This window comes from Juglans microcarpa x Juglans regia, chromosome 1S (assembly GCF_004785595.1).
Source record: "Juglans microcarpa x Juglans regia isolate MS1-56 chromosome 1S, Jm3101_v1.0, whole genome shotgun sequence".
NCBI classification, from domain to species: domain Eukaryota; kingdom Viridiplantae; phylum Streptophyta; class Magnoliopsida; order Fagales; family Juglandaceae; genus Juglans; species Juglans microcarpa x Juglans regia.
Window position 1 is genome coordinate 11,335,186 of NC_054595.1, and position 21,886 is coordinate 11,357,071.

The 21,886-nt window shown below is 36.5% G+C and overlaps 1 protein-coding gene and 1 long non-coding RNA gene across 2 annotated transcripts; one reads left to right on the plus strand and one right to left on the minus strand.

Annotated features, from left to right (window-relative positions):
* The first annotated feature begins 10,173 nt into the window (after nucleotides 1–10,173).
* LOC121247550 (mitochondrial import inner membrane translocase subunit PAM16 like 2-like) lies at nucleotides 10,174–17,196 on the plus strand. The gene is made up of 4 exons (XM_041145909.1): nucleotides 10,174–10,384; nucleotides 12,624–12,711; nucleotides 16,601–16,734; nucleotides 16,813–17,196. Exons 1-4 carry the CDS (start codon nucleotides 10,382–10,384, stop codon nucleotides 16,933–16,935), a joined length of 348 nt encoding a protein of 115 aa, XP_041001843.1. The 5' UTR covers nucleotides 10,174–10,381; the 3' UTR covers nucleotides 16,936–17,196.
* Nucleotides 17,197–20,574: 3,378 nt separating this feature from the next.
* On the minus strand, nucleotides 20,575–21,676 carry LOC121245596. The gene is made up of 2 exons (XR_005936872.1): nucleotides 21,012–21,676; nucleotides 20,575–20,701 (listed from the first exon to the last, which is right to left on the minus strand). It is a non-coding gene; the product is annotated as an uncharacterized LOC121245596 (long non-coding RNA).
* Between the last annotated feature and the right edge of the window lie 210 nt (nucleotides 21,677–21,886).

The following is a 21,886-nucleotide window of genomic DNA, read 5'->3' on the forward strand; positions in this document are numbered from 1 at the left end:
AGGCTCAATACATGGGTTGATGTTATCAATGTTTATCATTTCAGTACTCAAAATAACAGCCTGTTATGCCAATCGATGTGCCATTCTATTTGCATCCCTCTTAACATGTTTAATAACCCAGTTTGTACCAGCCAAGATGATCTTGACATCTTGCACTAGGCAGCTCAGCAACCCATGGTTCTTTGTGTTTTGTCTCATTGCCTTCACAACCTGCATTGAGTCACCTTCAAACATAACATTCTGCATACCTAGCTTTGTACACAAAATTGCATCAAATATTAATCCTCTTGCTTCTGCTGTAGTAGGTTGTGAACAAAAACACAGTGGCTGCATCAAAGTAGCCAATATTTCACCTTCATTGTCTCGAAAAGCCACTCCCACACCAATTTTGTTACCTGCTTCTCCAACTGCTATGTCCCAGTTAATTTTGATCCCATTTGCAGGTGGAGCTTCCCATATTGTGCTGACCTGTTTGTTAGAAGTTGGTCTCGAGCTGGCCTGCCTTCTTTGAATTTGTTGATACTCTTCATGTGCCTCTATAGCTCGATTGAACAATATTGATGGAGGTAGAAAGTTGTCCTAAAATGACATTTTATTTCTTCTAGTCCATAGTGATCTTGCAATCTCTGCAAATAGACTAATATCTGACTTGCCAATTCTTTGAAGCGCCTGCATGAAAATGAAGCCAAAGTCTTCCTCAGTAACTAAAGCTTTTTTAAGCTACCTACTGCCTGACATAAAGGGTCTGTGAGAATTTTCCTTTCGTATAAATTCATCTGAGTAGGTAGAGCATCATTGTATTCGCGCCACATGAAAACTTTCACTGGATTTGTAGTCTGCATTTGCCATATTTGTTTTCACAACTCACAATGCTCTCCCTTTGATGAGGATTCCCCTTTATTGTGATCATGCATCTGTTTAGAAAGATGATAGGAACTTTTAACCGAAAAACTACCATTTACAGTATGTTTCCAGACCAACTTATCCTCTACATTACTTTGTGTAATAGGTAGTTTCATAATTTCTTTCACCTCATCTTCCTAAAAAATATCTTTAAGTAGCTGTAAATTCCACCACTCAGATTGATGATCAATCAAGTTAGCTACCTTAGCATTTGCTGGCAATATCTTCACAAAAGTCTGAATAAAGCCTAATCCCTTAGTTGGCATTCACTTGTCTTTCCAAACCATTAGATTTTCCCCATTGCCCACTCTCCAAATCATACCTTCCTTAACTATATTGATGGTTGAGCAGATACTTCTCCACGTGAAGAAAGGCCTTGATCCAATTCTAGCTTGTAGAATAGAAGTATTAGGAAAGTAAATGGCCTTGAGAATTCTTGCTGCAAGAGTGGTAGGATTAGTAAGCATCCTCCAAACTTGTTTTTCCAAGAGAGCAGAATTGAAATTGAGTAAATCTCTAAATCCAAGTCCACCATTTGATTTACTATTGCTCAAGTTGTCTCAACCTTTCCAATGAAGTTTAGCTGATTTATCTTGGAAACCCCACTAGAAATTAGCCACCATTGAGTTAAGCTTGTTGTATAGGAGCTTTGGTATTGGAACACACTCATACTATATGTTGGGATGGCCTGAATAACTGTTTTAATCAAAATGTCATTGCCAGCCTGTGATAGAAACTTAATTTTCTAATTCTTAATATTTTTGCTCACCTTTTTGACAATGTCTTGAAAAGCTCTGATTTTTTACCTTCCTACAATAGATGGTAGCCCCAAATACTTTTTCATATTGGATAATGCTCTCAGTCCAGCTACCTGCATGATGTAGTCCCTTGTAACTTGCTTAGTATTGTGGCTGAAAAACAAAGAAGTCTTCTCCCTATTAAGTCTTTGCCCTGAAGCCTGCTCATAACAGTTGAGGATTTGATTTAAGGACACCCACTCATTCAAATTTGCTCTACAAAATAATAGGCTATCATCAGCAAACAACAAATGACTGATTCTAATTTGTCCCCTTACTAATGGAACCCCTGAAATTAAACCTCTTTGTTCTGCCATCTGAAGGTTTGCTGTTAACACCTCAGAACAAATAATGAATAAAAAGGGTGATAATGGGCAGCCTTGTCTAAGTCCCCTTGTAGGCTTGAAAACTTCTTGAGGAACCCCATTGAGTAGAACAGAAAAGGAGGATGTTATGCATCTCAGAATTAGATCAGTCCATTTTGCATCAAACCCCATTTTTAGCATGGCTTCTTTGAGAAAATTCCATTTTATTCGATCATAAGTCTTGCTCATATCTAATTTCAATGCCATATAACCCTTTTTTCCATGTATCTTAGCTCTCATTGTATGAAGAGTTTCATAGGCAGCCAATATGTTATCAGATATAAGCCTTCATGTAACAAAGCCACACTAAATTTAGGAAATAACAGAGGGAAGAATCTATTTTAGTCGATTGGCCAACAATTTAGTGATAATCTTGTATAGAGCATTACATAGACTTATGGGTCTATATTCAGTAATGTTCACTGGAATATTGCATTTTGGAATCATCACTAGATATGTAAAGTTGATAGCTTCCCTGTACTGGTCAGAATTTGAAAAAGACAAAATTGCATCAGTTACCTCATCTCCCACCATAGTCCAATATTTTTTATAGAAACAGGCCCCATACCCATCTGGACCAAGTGCTTTGTGTGGGCCCATTTGGAAGACAACCTCCTTAATCGCTTCTCTTGTGAAAGGTGATACAAGAACCTCATTCATCTGCTGAGTAACCTTTTTAGCAATTGCATTGAGAGAAACTTCCATATTACAAGGTTCTGTGGTTGCAAATAACCTTCTATAGTATTTTGTAAAAGCTTCCCCAATCTGTCTGGGCTCTGAAAAGGTCTTCTCACTGTCATCAGTTACCTTAAAGATAGTATTCCTCTTCCTTTTTTGACTTGCACATAAATGGTAGTATTTTGTGTTTCTGTCACCTTGTTTAGCCATGTTACTTTAGCCCTTTGTTTCCACTTCATATGATCCCTTTCAAGTAGGTCATCAATTTCCATTTTTAGACCTTTGAGTTGTTGCATTGAATCTGCTGTAGCAGACTGTTGCAAATCTTGCAATCTACTTGTTTTTTGCACTAAACTGGCTCTAAACTGAAATTCTTTTCTGTAACTCCACTGTTTTAAAGTCTTCAAGCAAATCTCGAGTTTCCTCTTGACATTTGTTAATCCTGCATCATTGATCCCAGGCTGACGCCAATCCTTGCCAATAACTCCCTCACAATCTGTAAAAAGTGACCACCTGTCTTCATATCTGCACACAGAATATGTTCTTCCTAACCACTCATTCTTTTGACCTACTAACAATAAGATAGGGCAGTGATCTGATGTAGAGGAAGCCAGTACTTGGACCTCTCCCCACCAAATTCTTCACACCACTTAGAAGTGGTTGTGTCTTTATCTAGCTTTTCTTTATTTAAAGGATGATCATTTCTGAGATTAGATCACGTGTACTTGCCTATGATGAACCCCAGATCCTTCAGCTTGCAAAATTGTAACACATTTATGAAATTTTTCATTTGTTTTTCATCCCTTCTAGCCCTTCCATACTTCTCACTATAATGTAATATCTCATTAAAATCCCCTATGCAAAGCCATCTTTTTGAATTAAGAAGTTTAAGATGTCTCAATATACTCCAACCTTCCTACCTTTTTTTTTGTTTTAGAATTTCCATAAAAGCAAGTTAGCATCCATGATGACTCTTTCTGATCCACCCATGAATTTATATGCGTATGTGAGTAAGTATTAATTCTGAGCTTGACTTCCTCTTCCCAAAACAAAGCCAGTCCTCCACCTTTACCAACTCCTTCAACTAAAATCATACAATTAAAACCCAACCTTTGTTTTATAGCATCTAATTGTTTTTTATGCATTTTTCTTTCCATAAGAAACAAAATGCTAGGCTTGTGAACCATAACCAAATGGCTAAAGTCTCTAACTGTCTAAGGGTTGCAAATTCCTCAGCAGTTCTAACTTAAGAGCCTCATTTCTTCCGAGGGGGCTGGTTAACAGCCTCCGCCAATATATCCAAATTAGATGCCACTGCTTATTTTTCCCCTAGCCTCTTGATTATTTTCCATAGCAAACAAAACATTATCTTCTTCATTCTTCCTTTTCCTTAGAGCATAATGAGAAGAAGGTATGAATTTAGCATTGTTTTGTCCCATTGCCCTCCTCTTCCATTTATTGATACTGGACACAGGAGCAATCTGTGGTATGCTAGCAATATATAATCCTGCAATAACACAGGCCTTTCATCCTGAGAAGTGCTTTCCATGACAGTTGTTGTTTTCAGCTCTGATTGGTCCAGTGAATCATTTGGTTTGTGCCTTGATAATTCTTTTGGTTCTACTTCCAAAGTTAACAAAGGTAAAGCACTTATTTCTTGATTTCTCACCTTGCTTTCTTTTGTGTCTTCTTTTGTTATATTCTGCAACATCAACTTTCCTCCTTCTACCATAAGACTTTCGATAGATTGATTAAGGGTCCTATTACTATTAACTTTCCCTTCAGACCTCCCATACTTATTAATACTTGCCTTTAGATGCCCTGAAGTACTACCATAACTGGAACTTGTTGCTGTGCTAAGAGCCCTTAACCATGATCCATACAGTTGAGTACTAGTCTCTTTAGTCAATTCCAGTTGATTGTTCTGACCGCACATCCAGATAGATCGTGCTTAATAACCCCACAGTTAAACCAAAATCTAGGGAGCCTTTCATATTTAAATTGTACAAATCCTCTATGGCCTAACAGAACCACAACCTTTCCTCTTGCCAAAGGTTTCATCTAGTCTACTTCTATGAGAGCTCTAACCCATTCCCCAACAGTTTTCAGTATAACATGCTTCAACCTCTAAAACTGCACCAATAAAGGATCCAATCATTGTTCCAACTTCCTTATTCATGCATCCCAAAGGTAAGTTGTGAATTTGAACCCACAAAGTGGTATGAGTAAAGCTCAATTATGTTGGAGGAGTGTAACACCCCCTTACCGTAGATTAGGAGTGTCACTTGTTTTTCATAAAATAAATTCGGTAAGAAATTTCATATTTAATAAATAAAATTAGGATTTATTTTGTAGAAAAAAAAATTTCTAATAAAATATCTTCCAAAAATATTAAATGAATAAACTGAATAAAATTTATGTCATAAAAGAAATTTTATTCTAGAAGGTATGAAACTAAATTAACTGCTCTTTATAATCCTGGTCTGCCTGCTCATGTTCATCATCCTCACCTGGGTGGTTAAAAACATGAAAACAAACTAAAATGAGTCGAAGACTCAGCAAGAAATCTATCACAACGTAAAGATACTAAATATAGGGTTTTCATAAAAGTTTTCATGTTGAAAGTTTAAAATCATGACTATTCATACTAATGCTTATGCTATGCATAACTAATTAACTGACTGATCTGACTGGCCAACACACTTAACACTATATGCGAGTTTGTGCACCGGCCCCACGTCTCGCGGCCGCGAAGGGAGCTGCTGATAGTATTCAGGCATACTATGATGGACCACGCTTGAGTCTGTGGCTTGCACATCCACCCTAATCTGAACTGCATTAGTACTATCTATCTGAATGGTCATTTGATTAACTGATCTGATCTTATCTTGCACTTGAACTTAAGATAGCTTATGTGTCTTATGCACATAAGATGCATGACATAATACATACATAATTATAATTTCTAAATTTGAATATGATGCGGAATGAAATGATCGTATGCTATGATGGATGACATGTTTGCATATGACATGAGTGGTGTATAAATAATGGCTGTCAATGAACTGGCTTGAATAATACTTATATATAAGCTGAACTGTGATGATCCTAATTTGTGATCAAATTACTTAACTCGTTGTGATTCTTCTTGAATCTCACTACGTAGGTCGTCACCTATACGGAGTATTAACTATCACTAAATCTGTCTAGAAACAACATGTATTAATATCCTACTTAATTAAATTCATAATAAAGATAGTCAAATAAATCTTTTGTTTAACACCATAACCAATAAATCCTAATATTTTAAATTACTTAAATACTAATAACATATTATAATTTAGTAGAATATTTGGGCTATTTTAAATAAGTCATAAAACTCTAATTCTTAAAATAGGTTTCATTTCTTATAATTAACGTAATTAAACAGGAAATCAAATAAATAATAATATCATTTAAATATTCTTAACATTTTTCTTTTTTAAGGTATAATATAATAATTTTATTAAAAATCATATTAAATAGACAGAGGAAATATTAACTAAAATATTGGGCTCAATAGTATACTTTAAAATATATTTCAAATCTTTAAATACTTCTTTATAAAATGAGCCTTTGACTAATATATTTATTTAAGTAAAAACTCACTTTTAAAATATTAAGCCCAATAAAATTACTAAAATAGTTGTTGAAATAATATAAGATCAGGCCAATTTTAAAATACAAATCCATTTAAAGATCACTAGAATCTGTAAAAGTTGCAACCTGGCACATAATAATACTAAAAACACAAGTCCACTTGAAATGAGCCCAACATACTTAGGGCCCATTGTGAATAAAAGGTTCTTGGAGGTTTAAGGCACATGGACAGAACCAGAAGGAGAAGCCGTGGAGAGAAAACAGAGGGCTCACCGAGGGCAACGGCACGGTTCGGCGATTTTGGGCGGTCGAAAGTAGTCGACAACGCGACTAGGTCTTCTAGGCAGGGTGGTGCGACGTCGAGAGAAGGAGAGAGAAGGGTTAGATTGAGAACTGAAATTTACGGGGAGAGAGAGAAAGGTGGCGATGGAGAAAAACTTACCAAGAGAGAGGAGAGATGCGTGACGGCTCTAGGTAGCTGGAGGTGGTTGGCGAGGCAGCTGGTTTCTCTAAGCAGGGTAGTGCGATTCGAAGGGAGGATGCGGTGCTTACCGAGAGGTGTAAAAGGAGGTGAGGGTGGCAGACAGCAGTGGCTTACCGGAAGGAGTGAGCTCGATGGGGCTAAGCTGGCAGGCGATTTCTATGGCCGAGGGAAGGGTGGTCTGTTGCGGTGGCTGCTGGTTGCTGGGAGAGCAAGGCGCAAGGTTGGCAGCTTGTAGGGGATTCATTACGAGGCTTAAAAGGTTCTGTGTTTATTTCAGAGGCTCTATGAGTTTATATAAAGGGAAAATGAACGTTTGCTGATAGGATTTTAGAGTTGGTTTTCCATTAGAATGATCAACTTGGACATAAGAACGAAGATGAGATTAGGATTATCCAATCAAGAAATAAGGATGAGGCTTATGGGTGGAGATAGGAAGAAATAAGGTTTAAATTCAAGCAAAACTCTAGTGGATATTGCAAAAATCGGGTCATAATAAAATATCAAAAATAAAATGATAATAATCTTATTAAAATGAACAATGTAAAATCTAATAATAATAATAATAATAATAATAATAATAATAATAATAGAAAATTTATAGTTATATGAAAAATACATAAAGCTTATCTTATGGCCTAATCTTAGGATCGGGTTGTTACAAGGAGTGAAGCCATCAAAAGTTTTCAAGCACACTAGATTCATGTCAAACAACCAAGGTTGTCCCTCCCATATTCTATTTAAATCAACCACAGATTGAAATTCAAAGACATAAAGGTTCTCTCCCATTTCAATTATTTTGATACCAACACAGAATTTCCACACCTTAAGCATCATGTTTTTAAAAGCATCTTTGTTAATCCTCTTGTCAGCTATAACCTTCCCCACTAGACAGAGTTTCCCTCTTTCCATAGTTTCTTTTACTTCCTTACCCGTAATTACTACCTCATACCTTTCATCCTCAGTTAGAGAGAATTTGTTCCACAATTCTAATAGTTCTTCAGCCATGTAGTATCCAGAAGCACTCTCATCAAGCTAGTTTAATACTTAGTAACAAAACAGGAAATACTAGTTAACTAATTCTTGCCCTAGGCAAAGGCACCTTTCACCTTGCTAGAATTCTCTAGAGTTGAGAGAAAACCAGGGTGGGCAGTGGGGTCTCGCACACCCCTAGTTTTCTTATTAGAAAGATTTGAGTAAACTAAATATTTTGTTATATGTAGTTGTTATTCTTGATTTCCGTCTGAAAATTTCAGGCATGTTATATGGTTTGGGACATGCACACGATCAGGCATGGGTTGATCTTATTGGTGACATGGCCCGAAATACCTTGGCTAAATTATATGATAAGTTTAATGCAATTAAGGTGGTACTGCATCTACTACACCTACACTTACACCTACCTCAACACCTCCTCCAGACACCAGGCAACAAAGAAGCGTAGATTGGAGTGGACTAAAACCATCACACAGAATCCCCCACTAGTCCGTCAATCTATGGAGGTGGTTTCGAAGTTAGACAACTATTTGTCAGGGAATCTTATTCAAGATGACGATGGTTTTGACATATTAGGATGGTGAAAGGCAACAACAAAAAAATATCTCATCTTTTCTGAGATGGCACGCTGTATTTTGGTCATCCCTATTAATATCGTTGCCTTGGAGTCAGCCTTTAGTACCGAAGGGAACATATTGGATCAATTCTGTAGTTCATTGTCTCCTACAACTGTGGAGACATTGATATGCACACGAAGTTGGACGATGGGAAATGATATTTATGTTCTGGATGTTTTAGATTTTAAGGAGACCAACTAAGAGAGTGGTGATCAGTCTGGATCTGGACCATCTGGTAATTGTTGTTTTTATTTTATTATTTTGATTTATTTATATTCATTTCGATTTCATCGATATTAATTTTAGTATTCATTGTTGTAGCAACACATGAGACGATTCAGATGACATCTACCTCCACTACAATATAAATATGTGCTCAAGCCTCAAAAGACTACCTGTCGGGCTGTCCCAAATGTCACAGTTAAAGACTCAAACAGCTCTATGCCTTTATCTTTAGATTCTTAATTTCTTAGAATATTGAAATTTGAATCATTTGTACATATTATGTATTTGAATTGTAATGTTGATGCAATGTTCCTTGGACACTTTTATGTTTGTAATTTTGTAATTGTTTAGCCTTTCAATTTTATTTTTGTAATAACTTAGTTATTATTATTAGTTTATTAGGTAGTAGACTTGTAGTCTGTAGTAGTACTTCATTAGAGTCTAAATTAGTAAATTTGTATTATATATATTATTTTTATTCATGTAACTTTTTTTTTAATCTGATTTTTAATTTCTGTTTTTTTTATTATTTATTTTTTACTTTTAATTTTATGGGCCTAAAAGCTGGTTTTTAAGCCATTTTAACCCAATTTCAAAGATTTCTGGGCTAAAGGTCCAGTAGGGGGCGGGAGGGCGGATGGATTGACTCCCCACCCGCACACCGTTATCCAAGATAGGGTATCCAATCCAGTGTTTTAAATTTTGTACCGTACCGGCCGGTACGGTCGAAATTTTTCGTTTCGGCTGTCCGGCCGGTACAGGTACTATATCTGTTCCGTACCGGCCAAAATACCGGCCAAAATACCGGCCGGTACCGGTCGTACCGGCTTGAATTTCAGCCTGTACCGGCCTATATTTCGGCCGGTACCGGCCGATATTTCGGCATGTGTTTTTTTTTTTTTCGTTTTTTCAAACTACAAACTTATTTTTTAACCCCCAATTCATATTAGACTATTTATAATTTATATATATATATATATTTATATATAATTTATTTATATATCGACTATCCCGAAACGTTATCCCGAAACGCTATTTCGAAACGGTATCGGTATCGAAATATTTCGTTTCAATACCTTGACCGGTACGACGTCCGATACGATATTTAAAATATTGATCCCGTCCCTGCACGCCAAGGGTATAGGACGAGGAGAAAAACGTTGACTCGCACATGCACGGGCAGGAGAAGGGATGGGGCTAGGGGGCAGGCAGCACCCGTAGAGGAAACTAGATCCAAAGCACTATGGCCCTATTATTGTAGCGAAATTTCTGTTATAAAAAAATCACGTTAAAATTTTGTAATTTATATTTTTGTAAAAGTTTGTTTTAAGGCGGTGACTTTAGAACACGTGTCAATCAGGTAAAGCACGTTAAAAGTTGAATTCTCGTAGTACCAGCGCCAACCTGTGAGTCTAGCGTCCCCTAAATTTTATTCTTCCCAATTTATTTTTGTATAGATATTTTATTTTCTTCTTCGGAAGGCATAGCTCTCTCTGGGGTCCGTCCTTTCGTTTCCTTCCAGTCGCAAAGCCCTACCTGAAACTCCCGTTTGAAGACCTCCTTCATTCTTTCCACCTTAATCTGGTCACGAAGACGCTTCTTAAATTCGAATCCAAGAACGAAACCCTAATATCTTCAGGCAAGGTCGTAAGAGACACAGAGATTCTATAATTTTCGGTCATGGTATGTTCATTTCTTCTCCTATCCTCTCCTCTTTTATTTAATATTCAAATGATTTTACCATTTTTCTCTGTTTGGTTTCTGAAAAGAATCGTGGAACAGAAATTGAACGAGAAGAAGGCTTTAGTTTTTGTGTATTTTCTTTACCGTTTTGTCAAGCTAAGTTGGGGACTTATGGTTTACTTATGTTCTTAATTTACGGGATCTTTATGTTTTGGAGTTTTGACTCCTATTTTATCTTAGGACATATGTATGTTATTATCGAATATTTCTAGTTCGCTATTGGGTCTCGTTGTGTTCCAGGCTTTCGATGTCTGCAAATTTACGATGTTAATAATATCGAAGTTTGATTAATTCGCATATTCAAACCTACCCAAAATTTTAGAAAAGCATGCAACAAAGATAACGAAAGAGTAGGTTTCCAAAAAATCAATTTTGATTTTATTTTAGGCGAGTCAATATTAAGATTTGAACCAAAGAACTGATAAACGAATACATTTATGTCTTTGAGCATAAATATATTTTTGTATGCCTTAAGAGAATCATTTGCCCACCTGTTAGGCTGTTATAAACAAATAATTTTAGAATTGACTCACCCTCTTCAATACACTGTTTATTTGGGCAGCCGCTATAGATTGTGATGAGCTGAGTTTTAATGAATTCCTTTTATCCTTTTCTTTTTTCACTTAGGTATTTCTCTGGTGTACGCCATGTGGACTTGAGCTATGCCTTTTGTGTTCTTCAATAAACCTTTAATTACATGACTACAAAAAATAAAAATTAAAAAAAAAATAAAAAGTTGACTTGCAATGATATTTTGTAAAAGAAATAGAGAAATTTCAACGTACACCTGGTGTAACATCACATAATTACTATTAGATTTTGTCAAGTTTATGGTTGGATTTCAAGTCCTCCATATGCTTACTATGCACCATTTGCTATTCTATTTTAAACTCATTTTTTGTCATAATTTCAAAATATTGAAGAAATGGTCATAATTTTAATAGGTTTTTTAGATCGGATTGCTTTTAGTCTTCAGTCATCTTGATATTTTTTAAGCATGATAGGCACCAGGAGGTCACGTAATTTTTTTTTTTTTTTTTTTGATCGGTAAACAAATTTTCATTGATCAAAAGAGTAGTCATAAGCCCAAGTATACCAGGAGGTCACATAATTAAACATTATTGACAAAATATTGATCTTATAAGAAGTTATTTAGGAACGTCACATTGTAAAAGAGTCACATCAAATGTCACTTGAATTGAACCCTACATAGACACACTCACACAATATCTATATATATATAGAATGAAAAGAAACCATAATCTTTTTCTTATAAAAACAATAGGTTCTTTCTTATTTTTTATCGATGAATTGTCAGTTTTGGACGGGATAATTGATGCGAAATTCGACCTATGTGGTAGACAGAGGATATAGAAAAAGATTGACCTACATCAGTGTACTTGGTTATTCCTTTTGATATATATATATATAATAGTTTTACTTATCAAAAAAAAAAGATTGACCTTGCAAAATATTGATGTAGAAAACATAGTAGAAGTAAAGATTTCCTATGTTTGTGTCTGGGAAAATATAGATACCACGAAAGTTAGATGGCATAATATTAAAAAGCATCACACTAGGTAAACTTGAAAAGTTATACGTATTTATGTGTGAAAATATATATACAAGGAAAAGTTGTTTAGTGGGTTTAATATTTTTTTTTTTTTTATGATAGGGGAACCACCCCATGGCAGAGCCTTTAAAACTCATCCATGGAACCTAAACCCCTGGGGAGATTAGCACAACAACCAACTGCCATGGCCTCCCACTTAATTTGTAGTTTGATCCCAGGGGGAATCAAACCTGTGACATGGGGCTCATGCACACAAGTTCGCCCTTACCATTTGGGCTACCCATGGGTAGGTAGTGGGTTTAATATTGATAAGAGTGTACCAAGTATATCTTGATCATGCCTTATATGGGCTTTGTGAGTGCGTGTGTGCCCATGAAAGTTTGCATGCACAAAACAGTGATAAAGTCCAGTCCCATTGCAATTTATTTCCACTTGAAAACTTCTGGTTCTTTAACTCATTATGCATGTGTGTGCGCACGTGTGAGAGAGAGAAAGAGAGTATTTTTAAATACCATAATTTTCTTGTTTTTTCATTACATTGACTTGTTAGATTCTTACCTATAAAAAATGACTTGTTGATTTATCCATCTCTCTCCCTCTTCACAGGCTGCGAAGATTCTTGCTAACTTACTCGTGATGGGCTCTGGTATATTAGCAAGGGCTGTTGTCCAGGCATATCGTCAAGCGCTTACAAGTAAGTTTTCGGATGTACCAACTTAATCCTGCCAAGATTCATTCTTGCTTAATCCTGTTTTTTTAAATGTTGTTATTGTGTTATTTGTGATTGTCTCTAGATTTGTTTGTATGCTTGGGGTTTGTTGGTCTTGAGATAGATTCCTTCTTGATTAGGGGTTGTAAAGATCTAATGATAATACCCTCTGGCAATAGAAACAGCAAAATGTTGTAAAATCGTCTGTTTTGATATTGAGACCCCTTGAAGTGGGATACGTTCTTTGTTTTTTCCTCTCCTTTCCATACTCTAGAATACAGTTTGTCAATTTTGTTTAGTGGGGGCCTTATATCTATCTGCTCATCCCATGAATGAGCAATTGGATTGTATGCCATATATGAATAGATTATAGTTTTGACGGTTATCCATTATGAAAGGACCTTCCTCTTAGTAGATATGCGGAAGTGCACCATGATGATCCAGAAAAAGTTGTGGTTTTGAACCCCTTGAGATTACCCAAGAATTTCACCATTTTGATTTTGCTTGACCTTTGGAATAGCGTAGTGGCATGTGGTTAAGGACCAGAATAGGTCAAGGGAGAATGCTGCTTTAAAATGAATTTAATCAAAATAAAACTAATTCCCTGAATTAAGACACCTAATCCCCAATCCCATCTTTCATTAGCAAAAGTTACCTACATCTTTTTGCTGAAGCTCTACTACTGCAGCACCATGTTGTGCTCTTCTATAGTGTCTTCATCTATATTTTTCGGTATCAAAAATATTTTCTATAAGTTTGAAATGGTGAATTTGCCTGCTATTGGAAGTTAAAGCTTGCATCTACTCACCGTACTATATAAGCAGGCCCATTTTTTTCCAAACCTAACGTGGTTGAGCAGAGCTAACTCTTTCAGAACTTGGTTCCATTTATTTATAGATAGGGTGGAGCGTCATCGAGTCAATAGCAAAATCGCTTTTCTTTAACCCTTACATAGAAAGACAAGAAAGATTTTTGGTTTTATTGCTCTCACTTCCTCACATTTGCGCTTGTGAAGCTATTGAATTTCCCATTATCAAATAAAAATCTGTACTTCATAACAACAAAATTTAACATTTAAATATGATTTATGCTGGTGGTGATAACCTCGAGGGATTGGCTCAAGGTTCTGGTAAGAACCTTGGTCTTGATGGTATGTCCCTTTAGGTCTAACGTTAGAACCCTCGGGTGCAAAAAACTGCTAGGGGTCATTGGACTTGGGAAATTTTTCCTTGAATTACCCACGGTGCACTTGGGGGAAACTCCTTGATGAGCACCTGTGTGACCCCGGATTGGTTGGGACTTTGTTCCTGGACACTTGGACTGCTGGGGGTTATATGAGCTTTGTTCACAAGTCTAAATGGAAGAGGATGTATCTGTCCTAAGGTGGTAGGATTACTTACTACTCTTTCTAATGAGTATTAATAGTATTTTTTGGACTCCCACCTATTTTTTGTCTTTGTTCTCGCTTCCCATAAAGGTGGCTAATCGCATTGAGAAGATACAAAGAGATTTCTTATGGTATGGATTGGGGATAGAGTTCAAATTCCACCTAGTTAATTGGTCAACAATTTGTACCCCAATTTCGGGGGAGGGTTGGGGATTCACCACTTGATGAAATTCAATCAAGCTCTCTTGGGTAAGTGGTTGTGGAGGTACCAAAATGAAAGGAAGGCACCATGGAAGTCTGTTATAGATTCTCAATTTGGGGAAGCTTGGGGAGGATGGTACTCGAATGAGGTACGAGGTACTCATAGAGTGGGCTTGTGGAAAAACATTAGAAGCCTTTGGGGGGACCTTCCGAGGTCATGAACATTTTGTTGTAGGCGATGGTTTGCATGTCCCTTTTTGGCTTGATATATGTTGTGGCAACCACTGTCTACGAGATACCTTCCCTGCCATCTTTGCGCTTGCTAGATTAAAGGAGGCATCGATTGCCGACCTTTTGGTCTTTTCAAATGACAACTCTTAATGGAATGTTGATTTCATTAGGGCAGCTCATGATTGGGAGTTGGAGTCTTTTACAGAGTTCTTTGCGGCATTATATTCCGCAAGTATTTCAAGGGGTTCCGGAGACAAGATGCTTTGTAATCATTCTAAGAAAGGTATTTTCTCTATCAGTTCTTTTTAGCAAAAGCTCACGAACTCTGATATGTCTATGTTCTCGTGGAAGAGTATATGGAAGATGAAAGCTCCTTCAAAAGCAACTTTCTTTGTCTGGACAGCTTCTTTGGACAAGATTCTCATTACAGATAATTTGAGGAAACGTCGGATTATTGTCCTAGATTGGTGTTGTATGTGTAAAAAGCATTGGGAGTCAGTTGATCATCTACTTCTACACTGTGAGATGACCAAGGCTATATGGGATGATTTCTTCTTAAGAGTCGGATTGTCTTGGGTTATGCCTTGTAGATTGGTGAACTTTCTCGCAAGTTGGAGAGGACTTCATGGAGATTCTCAAGTAGCGGCAATTTGGAGATTGGTACCAATATGCATGTGTTGGTGTATTTGGAGTGAGAGAAATGCATGTTTTGATGATCAAGAGAGAACTTTGGTCAAGCTTAAAGCTTTCTTTTTTAAGTCATTGTTCCTTTGGGCGGGGGCTATAGTCTGTACCGGACTTAGTGTCCGTGATCTTCTTCTTTCTATTATAACCTCTAGTTAGGCGTTTTTCATGTATACTTCTTGTGTACAGGCCTTGCCTATTTCTATGAATACAATATCTTTGATTACCTATTAAAAAAAAGTATTTTTTGGACTAGTTGTCGACATATTTCCTGTCCTTAGAGGGACTTCCTTGGGGGTGCATTAATATAACCTTGTAAGCTGGACTTGATTTTCATTAATCATATATTTACCATCTAGAAGACTAGAAGTAGCTTTGGTGCTATTAGAATGAGAGAGAGGTCTTGTGGAGAATAAGGAGTGTGAATGTTCGTAGGGTGGAAGGTGTTCTAATGACGTCCAAGGACCTTATGGTGTTGGATCATGAAAGAACATAAGGGTAGGGTCAGGGAAGTTTTCCAAACATATTATATTTGAAGTGGGAAATGGTACTAGGATCAACTTTTGGAATGATTTTGATTTATTGACAGAGCTCTCAGAGAAGCTTGCCTGGAAGTGTACATCGTGACAGACTTTTAGCGGCGGACTTTCTAGGGATACCTAGTGAATTCCCTTAGTATAATGTTAGCTTTTCCAGAGGGGCTTATAACTAGGAGTTTCAGGCCTTTACTGCATATTTTAAATCTGTTATACTCCACTGGATTGAGAAGAGGAGGTGAAGACAAGCTGCTTTTTAGTCCCTGTTCAATGTAGGTGGTTGCGGAATGACAAAAACAATTAAAGTTGAAATCATAGAGAGCAACAAGTTCAAAATTAGAGCATAAAGACCGGTCTATCCAAAAAGCAAACCGCATTGACTATTTTAGTATTTAACCTTCAAAAGCTGGTGATGAAAGAGTGCGTATCAAAATACATGATCGTTCTGCTGGAGAAGAATTTGAGCATGCTCTCTATAGAACTAGTTGCTCATATCACTCTTAGAATGTATTTAGGTATTTTTCTGTATACTTTCTGTGTACACAATGCCTACTTCATTCGTATCAATAATATTTATCTCTCATAAAAAAAAAAAAAAAAAAAGAAAAAAAAAAGAACTAGTTGCTCAGGAATCATATGTCCTTAAGGTTGCTTTCACCCATAACAACCCCATAACATTAACTTCAATTCTAGGATGTGATCATAGAGAGCAGAACTTCTGTTAAATCCATCTGATCTGGCCATCCACCAGAAACTGGCTAGATCGTGCCCTGAATTGTTATGGTTGTAAGACGTCTATTCATGCCCTGAATGCATTTTGTGTGGTAATTTGCAGATGCCTCAAAATCTGGTGTTGCCCAAGAAACATTACAAAACAGTGTCCGTAGAGCAAGCAAAGCAATGACAGAGCAAGAAGCTAGGCAGATTCTTGGTATCTCTGAGCAAACTGCTTGGGATGAGATTTTAAAGGTCAGTATCGCTTGTGTAATTATCTTTTTTTATTACTATTATTGTGTAGGTTCTAAAATATCCTTTTATCTGCTGCAGAAATACGATGCATTGTTTGAGAGGAATGCCAAGAATGGGAGCTTTTACCTTCAGTCGAAGGTTCACAGAGCCAAGGAATGTTTAGAGCCTGTCTATCGAGACAAAGGTCCGGATACCCCCTAGTTGAAATCTCTAGCAGAGGTCTCAATAATAGCTTAATACCATCTTGAATTGGAGCTTGGTTTGTGACATGAATCTCAAGAGTTTTTCACGAGGCTGCTCTTGTGCCGCCACCCAAGTAATTTAATTCTCAGTTTCCAAATGAGGGTATCATGAATTATATAATATATCTTTCATGTATTTGTTTTGCAACTCATTCTTTCTTCATTTTAGGACTTCAACAGATACAAGGTGACTAAATTCTATGATATCTGCACTTTTTTATATCCGGAATTTCTTTAATTTTTTATATCATGCGCTTTGGCATCGACCAAGTGTTAAAACTTTGAATAACGCTACTATGTCACCTCATTTAGACGCAAGTTGAGTGACTAATCTAGTTGCCCACTAATTACCTTGCCTTCGTGACTATTTGACAATCAGCTTTGCTACAGGCAACCGGGGGTGGAAAAACCTGGGGAATCGGCTGATGTGGCATTATGCCACGTCAGCCAAAATTAAAAAAAAAAAAAAAAAAAACCGACTGAAACAACATAAGTGGAGGGAAATTTGTGGTCCTCGTCGTGGGTAAGACCCTGGGCAGCACTCAAGGTTACTGCCTTGATTCTTTACGCAGCAACGTCTGGGCTTTCTCTTCCTTTTTACTAGACATGTTCCAAATCCCATTCTAACAAATAAATAAAATAACCTGAAGCTCTAATTCAATATCAGTGATTCAGTACCATCCAAATACTCCTACAACATGCATTTGAAACTCACATTAGTAATTTCCCCCTTTCAACTAAGGAAAAATCTAATTGTAAGTAATTATGCACAATAATACGCGCATTCATTCAATATGATTGGTTAGAAAGTAAATTTTTTTGAAAACAGTGCTAATTTGAATTTAAAATATGAAAGCAATAATATTAGTACGCAAATTGGTACGTAAACTTGTTTGTACATAGCAAAATTCTGCTAGGTACAAGCAATCTTGTGTACCGATTGCAGACGTGGCTTATTATATTTAAAAAAAAAACACAACACAAAAAGGAGAAGAAGACATACACTCGGAAGCTTTAGGCCAGACCAGAGATGCTCGCAGAAGAAATCCAAGGCCACGCTCAAGTCTTTTGAACCCGAAGACATACACAGAAGGCCAGACCATATTGGACCAGCTTGCAGGAGAAAATAGGATACGCCCAACTCCTCCATTTCACCATCAGATCCCTTTCATCAGGTAAAAGCAATCTCCCCCTTCGCAGAAATATTTTCTGTTGAAATTGGTTGTGTTGAATGCTGAAATGGAACCTGTATGTTTACTATGAACCAGAAGGAATCACTGAACTCAAACTCTTCTCCCACATTTACTGCATTTTCTGTTAAAATATGATGGTAAGCTAAATGTGGGTTCCTTTCGTTCGTTTTATTTTTTGTTTAGGAAAGATCTTTCAGGTGTTGAAAAGGGCAAATGTAGTGATAGAGAAAGGGAAAATCAAAGAGAAAATTCCGAGTAGCTCTTGTGAAAAAAAAAATCACCCTGACTTTGTGTTAGAGGAAAAGCGCGGTTTAGTGATGGCAGCCTGGCCTCATTCAGTGAGATATATGTGCTATCAGCTTTGCGTAGTCACTACTTAGCATTCATTGTTTAATTTCAATTTCCAAAGTGGTATCTGTCATGGGTATTTTTGAGCTCGTGATTTTAGATCTAGTGTGACAATATTTACGAAGTTTATGTCATGTGAAGCTTTTTTGTTAAGGATGCGTTCTAAATATATGATAGATAGTCATGTTGTTCTAGTGGCTCAAATATGATAAACAATGCTTCTTCTTCATCATCTGCAAAATAAACATCACATTCTCTCACTGGAATGATAAACAATGATAAACATCACGTTTCACTTTTCTGGTTTAGTTAAAGCCACTAACCAAGCCTTCCTGTTTATCTTCATGTCGTGAATGGTACGGAACAGAGGACACTCAATGTGACCACCTTACCATGAGTTGGGGTATACATGCAAAGGCTTATTATATAGTATATAGCATAACTTTATATATTATGAGAAACTGAAATTTGTGAATAAATGATGAATATATATATATATATGTGTGTGTGTGTGTGTGTGTGTGTGTATATACCATTAATCACCTATAAAAAAAATGTATATACCATTAATCTGTTTTCAAGTTCTTTACTTGAAATATGTATATACCATTAATCTATTTTCAGATCTTGTTAATATGCATGTACATAATATCTATGTTTATATGCATATGCTCCAAATTTTTGAAATTACAATAAACTGTAAGATCTGTAAATTGCAGGCATAGACCTATGTATTCTTCCTCAAACAGTATACTTTGCGTCCATCTAGAAATTATCAAGAAGGTAGAACCAGAATTTATCAAGAAGGCAGAGCAATTATAGTGCCCCACTGCATGCAGTTATTGGTATGGCTGGCTTTTCCTCAGACAAGTTCCCAAATGATGAAAGTTGAGGACAGATTTCGCATCATTAAAGCATAAGATTCTCGTGAAAGATTTGGGATCACAAAGACAAATGAATTACTGCCTCACCGAATGATCTCTGGAGCATCTCTTTTGTACATTTACTTCTATAATAAATCCTAGTCTTATGAGCAAATATAATGTTTCTTTTTCTCTATAACGCCTTTTTGTAATTAGGCATAGCAAGCCATACATGCACCATTTGGCTTGTTCTTTATAAACTGAGTATTTCTCAAATGTTTAACGTCGATGTCTTAAACTTTTTGACATTTTTTATTTACCTCAACTTTATCTAGAGACAAATATGCAAGCCTCATTGGTTTAGAATCTTGCCCTTCATCCTGATGGCTAGAGGTTCCTAATTTTTTTTCAAATGATGGTTAAAGATAAATTATGCCATCAAGCTGTAATAAGAATGATATTAATTATAACAACAAACTTGGAGAATAAGACTGATTGGCATATCTTTTCTGAATATTTCAATAGAGAATGTGAAATAACGTCCAAGTCCTAATAATTAAACAGAACACTGCTCAACATAAGAAAGCTCTTCAACAAATCCTCCACACTCTCATCTCTTATTTACAGTGCTCAATTGTGAAATCTCCTTGAAGTTTAAAGCAGATTGCTTTTTCTTCATGAAATACAAGCTTCAGGGCCCATGAAGCATTGTTAGTTCAAGGGGATTAAAACACTCATTTGCCCCAGACTAAGTTGAATATATTCTTACTAGCAACTAAATTGATCACATCTTTACTCTGCCTGCTAAGCATCTCCTCTTGTGCACTTGGTCGCCCTCCTAGTCAAAACAGAGTGTTGAAGCCAGAATGAGTAGAATAAAATAAAATAAAAAGGCACCCATTCAAGTTCTATATTAGGATATGTGCTTAGGGACTTGTAGATGAACAAACCTGGGATGCAACAGGCATGAATCAAATTTATCATTTCTCCATGGTTCTTGTATTACTATTTATTTCAAAACAAATTTTGGTTCCAATATATTAAGGACAAGAACTCCAGAAACAGAAAGACTAAAATCTATGGACAATTTCACACCTCTAAGCACAAGTCCACATTTTATTATATATAGCTATTTATTTGTTGCAGCTGTTTAATAGGCTAACCATGGATTCACAAACACGCATGCATGTTCTGGTTTAAAAAAATCTGGATCTTATAAATACTTTCAAAAAATCACTTGCGTTGTTTTGATGCTTTCGGCAACTTCGAAAGAATTTGGGTCACCCTCCACAAGATATATCAGCCTCTTAAGTCCATACCTCTTACAAAAAGCAACTTAACACCCAAAAAAGTCAGGATGATATAAATTAAAGATAAACATAAGCAGAAGATGAGACAGAGTAGCAAATTCTTGCACAGGCAAACTGAAATCCTAATACTAAAATTACTAGGAAAGAACTTCAAATGCTCTATCCTTAAGCATGCTCAACAGACCACAAGAGCAAGAGTTTTTTTACTCTTAAAGCAACCATCCATTCATGTATGTGTGTGTAGCAAATTTTAACACCAGAAATAACAGCTGCAGGGAAACTTCAAGAAAGAAATATAAGGCATTGAGTTATTTGAAATACCAAAAGCCTCAGTTTTTGGTCCCAATATCGATTATCCCTGTTGGAACAGCGTAAATCATCAACATTCTTCCTTTCAACAATATAATCAAGTACATATTCACTGTCAACATATTTATGGCGAGCTATCCAGATTCCATCTCCAACTAGTAACTATCTAACCCGCAGAAGAGTCAACATTTATGACAAAATTTCAAAGAAGCATTATGAACTAATAGGTAAGAGGATTCAAGAGAACTCATCTCGATTTTCATTTTGAATTGAGTAAATATATTCTCGATAATGTTGAATTGACCACACGCCTCTGCATGTCCATTTCAAGCACTAATTAAAAGGGTTTCTAGTGAAGGTTTTAGGGCGTGTTCAAAGATTAAAGAAGTAGAACAAGAAGAAGAACAAAATGGCACTCAGGTGTTGTGACTTGTGGGGTCCGGAATGCGACGGGGAATATCAAGGCAGATCCTGGAACGAGGGAAAGCTACGGGTAAATGGAAAAGGAACGTTAGGGTTAGGCATCATTTCAGATGGGGGAGGGATTGCAACGGGTTAGGGAGGGTTTAGGGTTAGGGATGGTTTCAGTCTTCAGATGGGGGAGGACTTGGAAAACACGAGGAGGAGATACATACAAAAACGAAACGCACCGTATGGTTGATTCGAAAATTTCTTCCCTCTCCAGATGCACCAAATTCAAAAGTCTCTCTTCAATGAAACACTATTTCATTTTCCACGTAATCGTTCGGTGCGCAATCGGTCTGCAAATTTGCCTGACTGAAGAGTTTTCCTTTTTTACAATATATCCCTTAGAGAAATGCGAAGATTTTGCAACGTTGCGTTGTTCAATGTGGCAGAAGATCTTTTTCAACTGAAACAACTCTTTC

What these genes read in the sequence shown, in the direction of transcription:
- LOC121247550 (XM_041145909.1), top strand. An exon ending in ATATCGTCAAGCGCTTACAA is followed by an intron (nt 12,712 to 16,600) that starts GTAAGTTTTCGG and finishes GGTAATTTGCAG; the next exon opens with ATGCCTCAAAATCTGGTGTT. An exon ending in CTTGGGATGAGATTTTAAAG is followed by an intron (nt 16,735 to 16,812) that starts GTCAGTATCGCT and finishes TATCTGCTGCAG; the next exon opens with AAATACGATGCATTGTTTGA.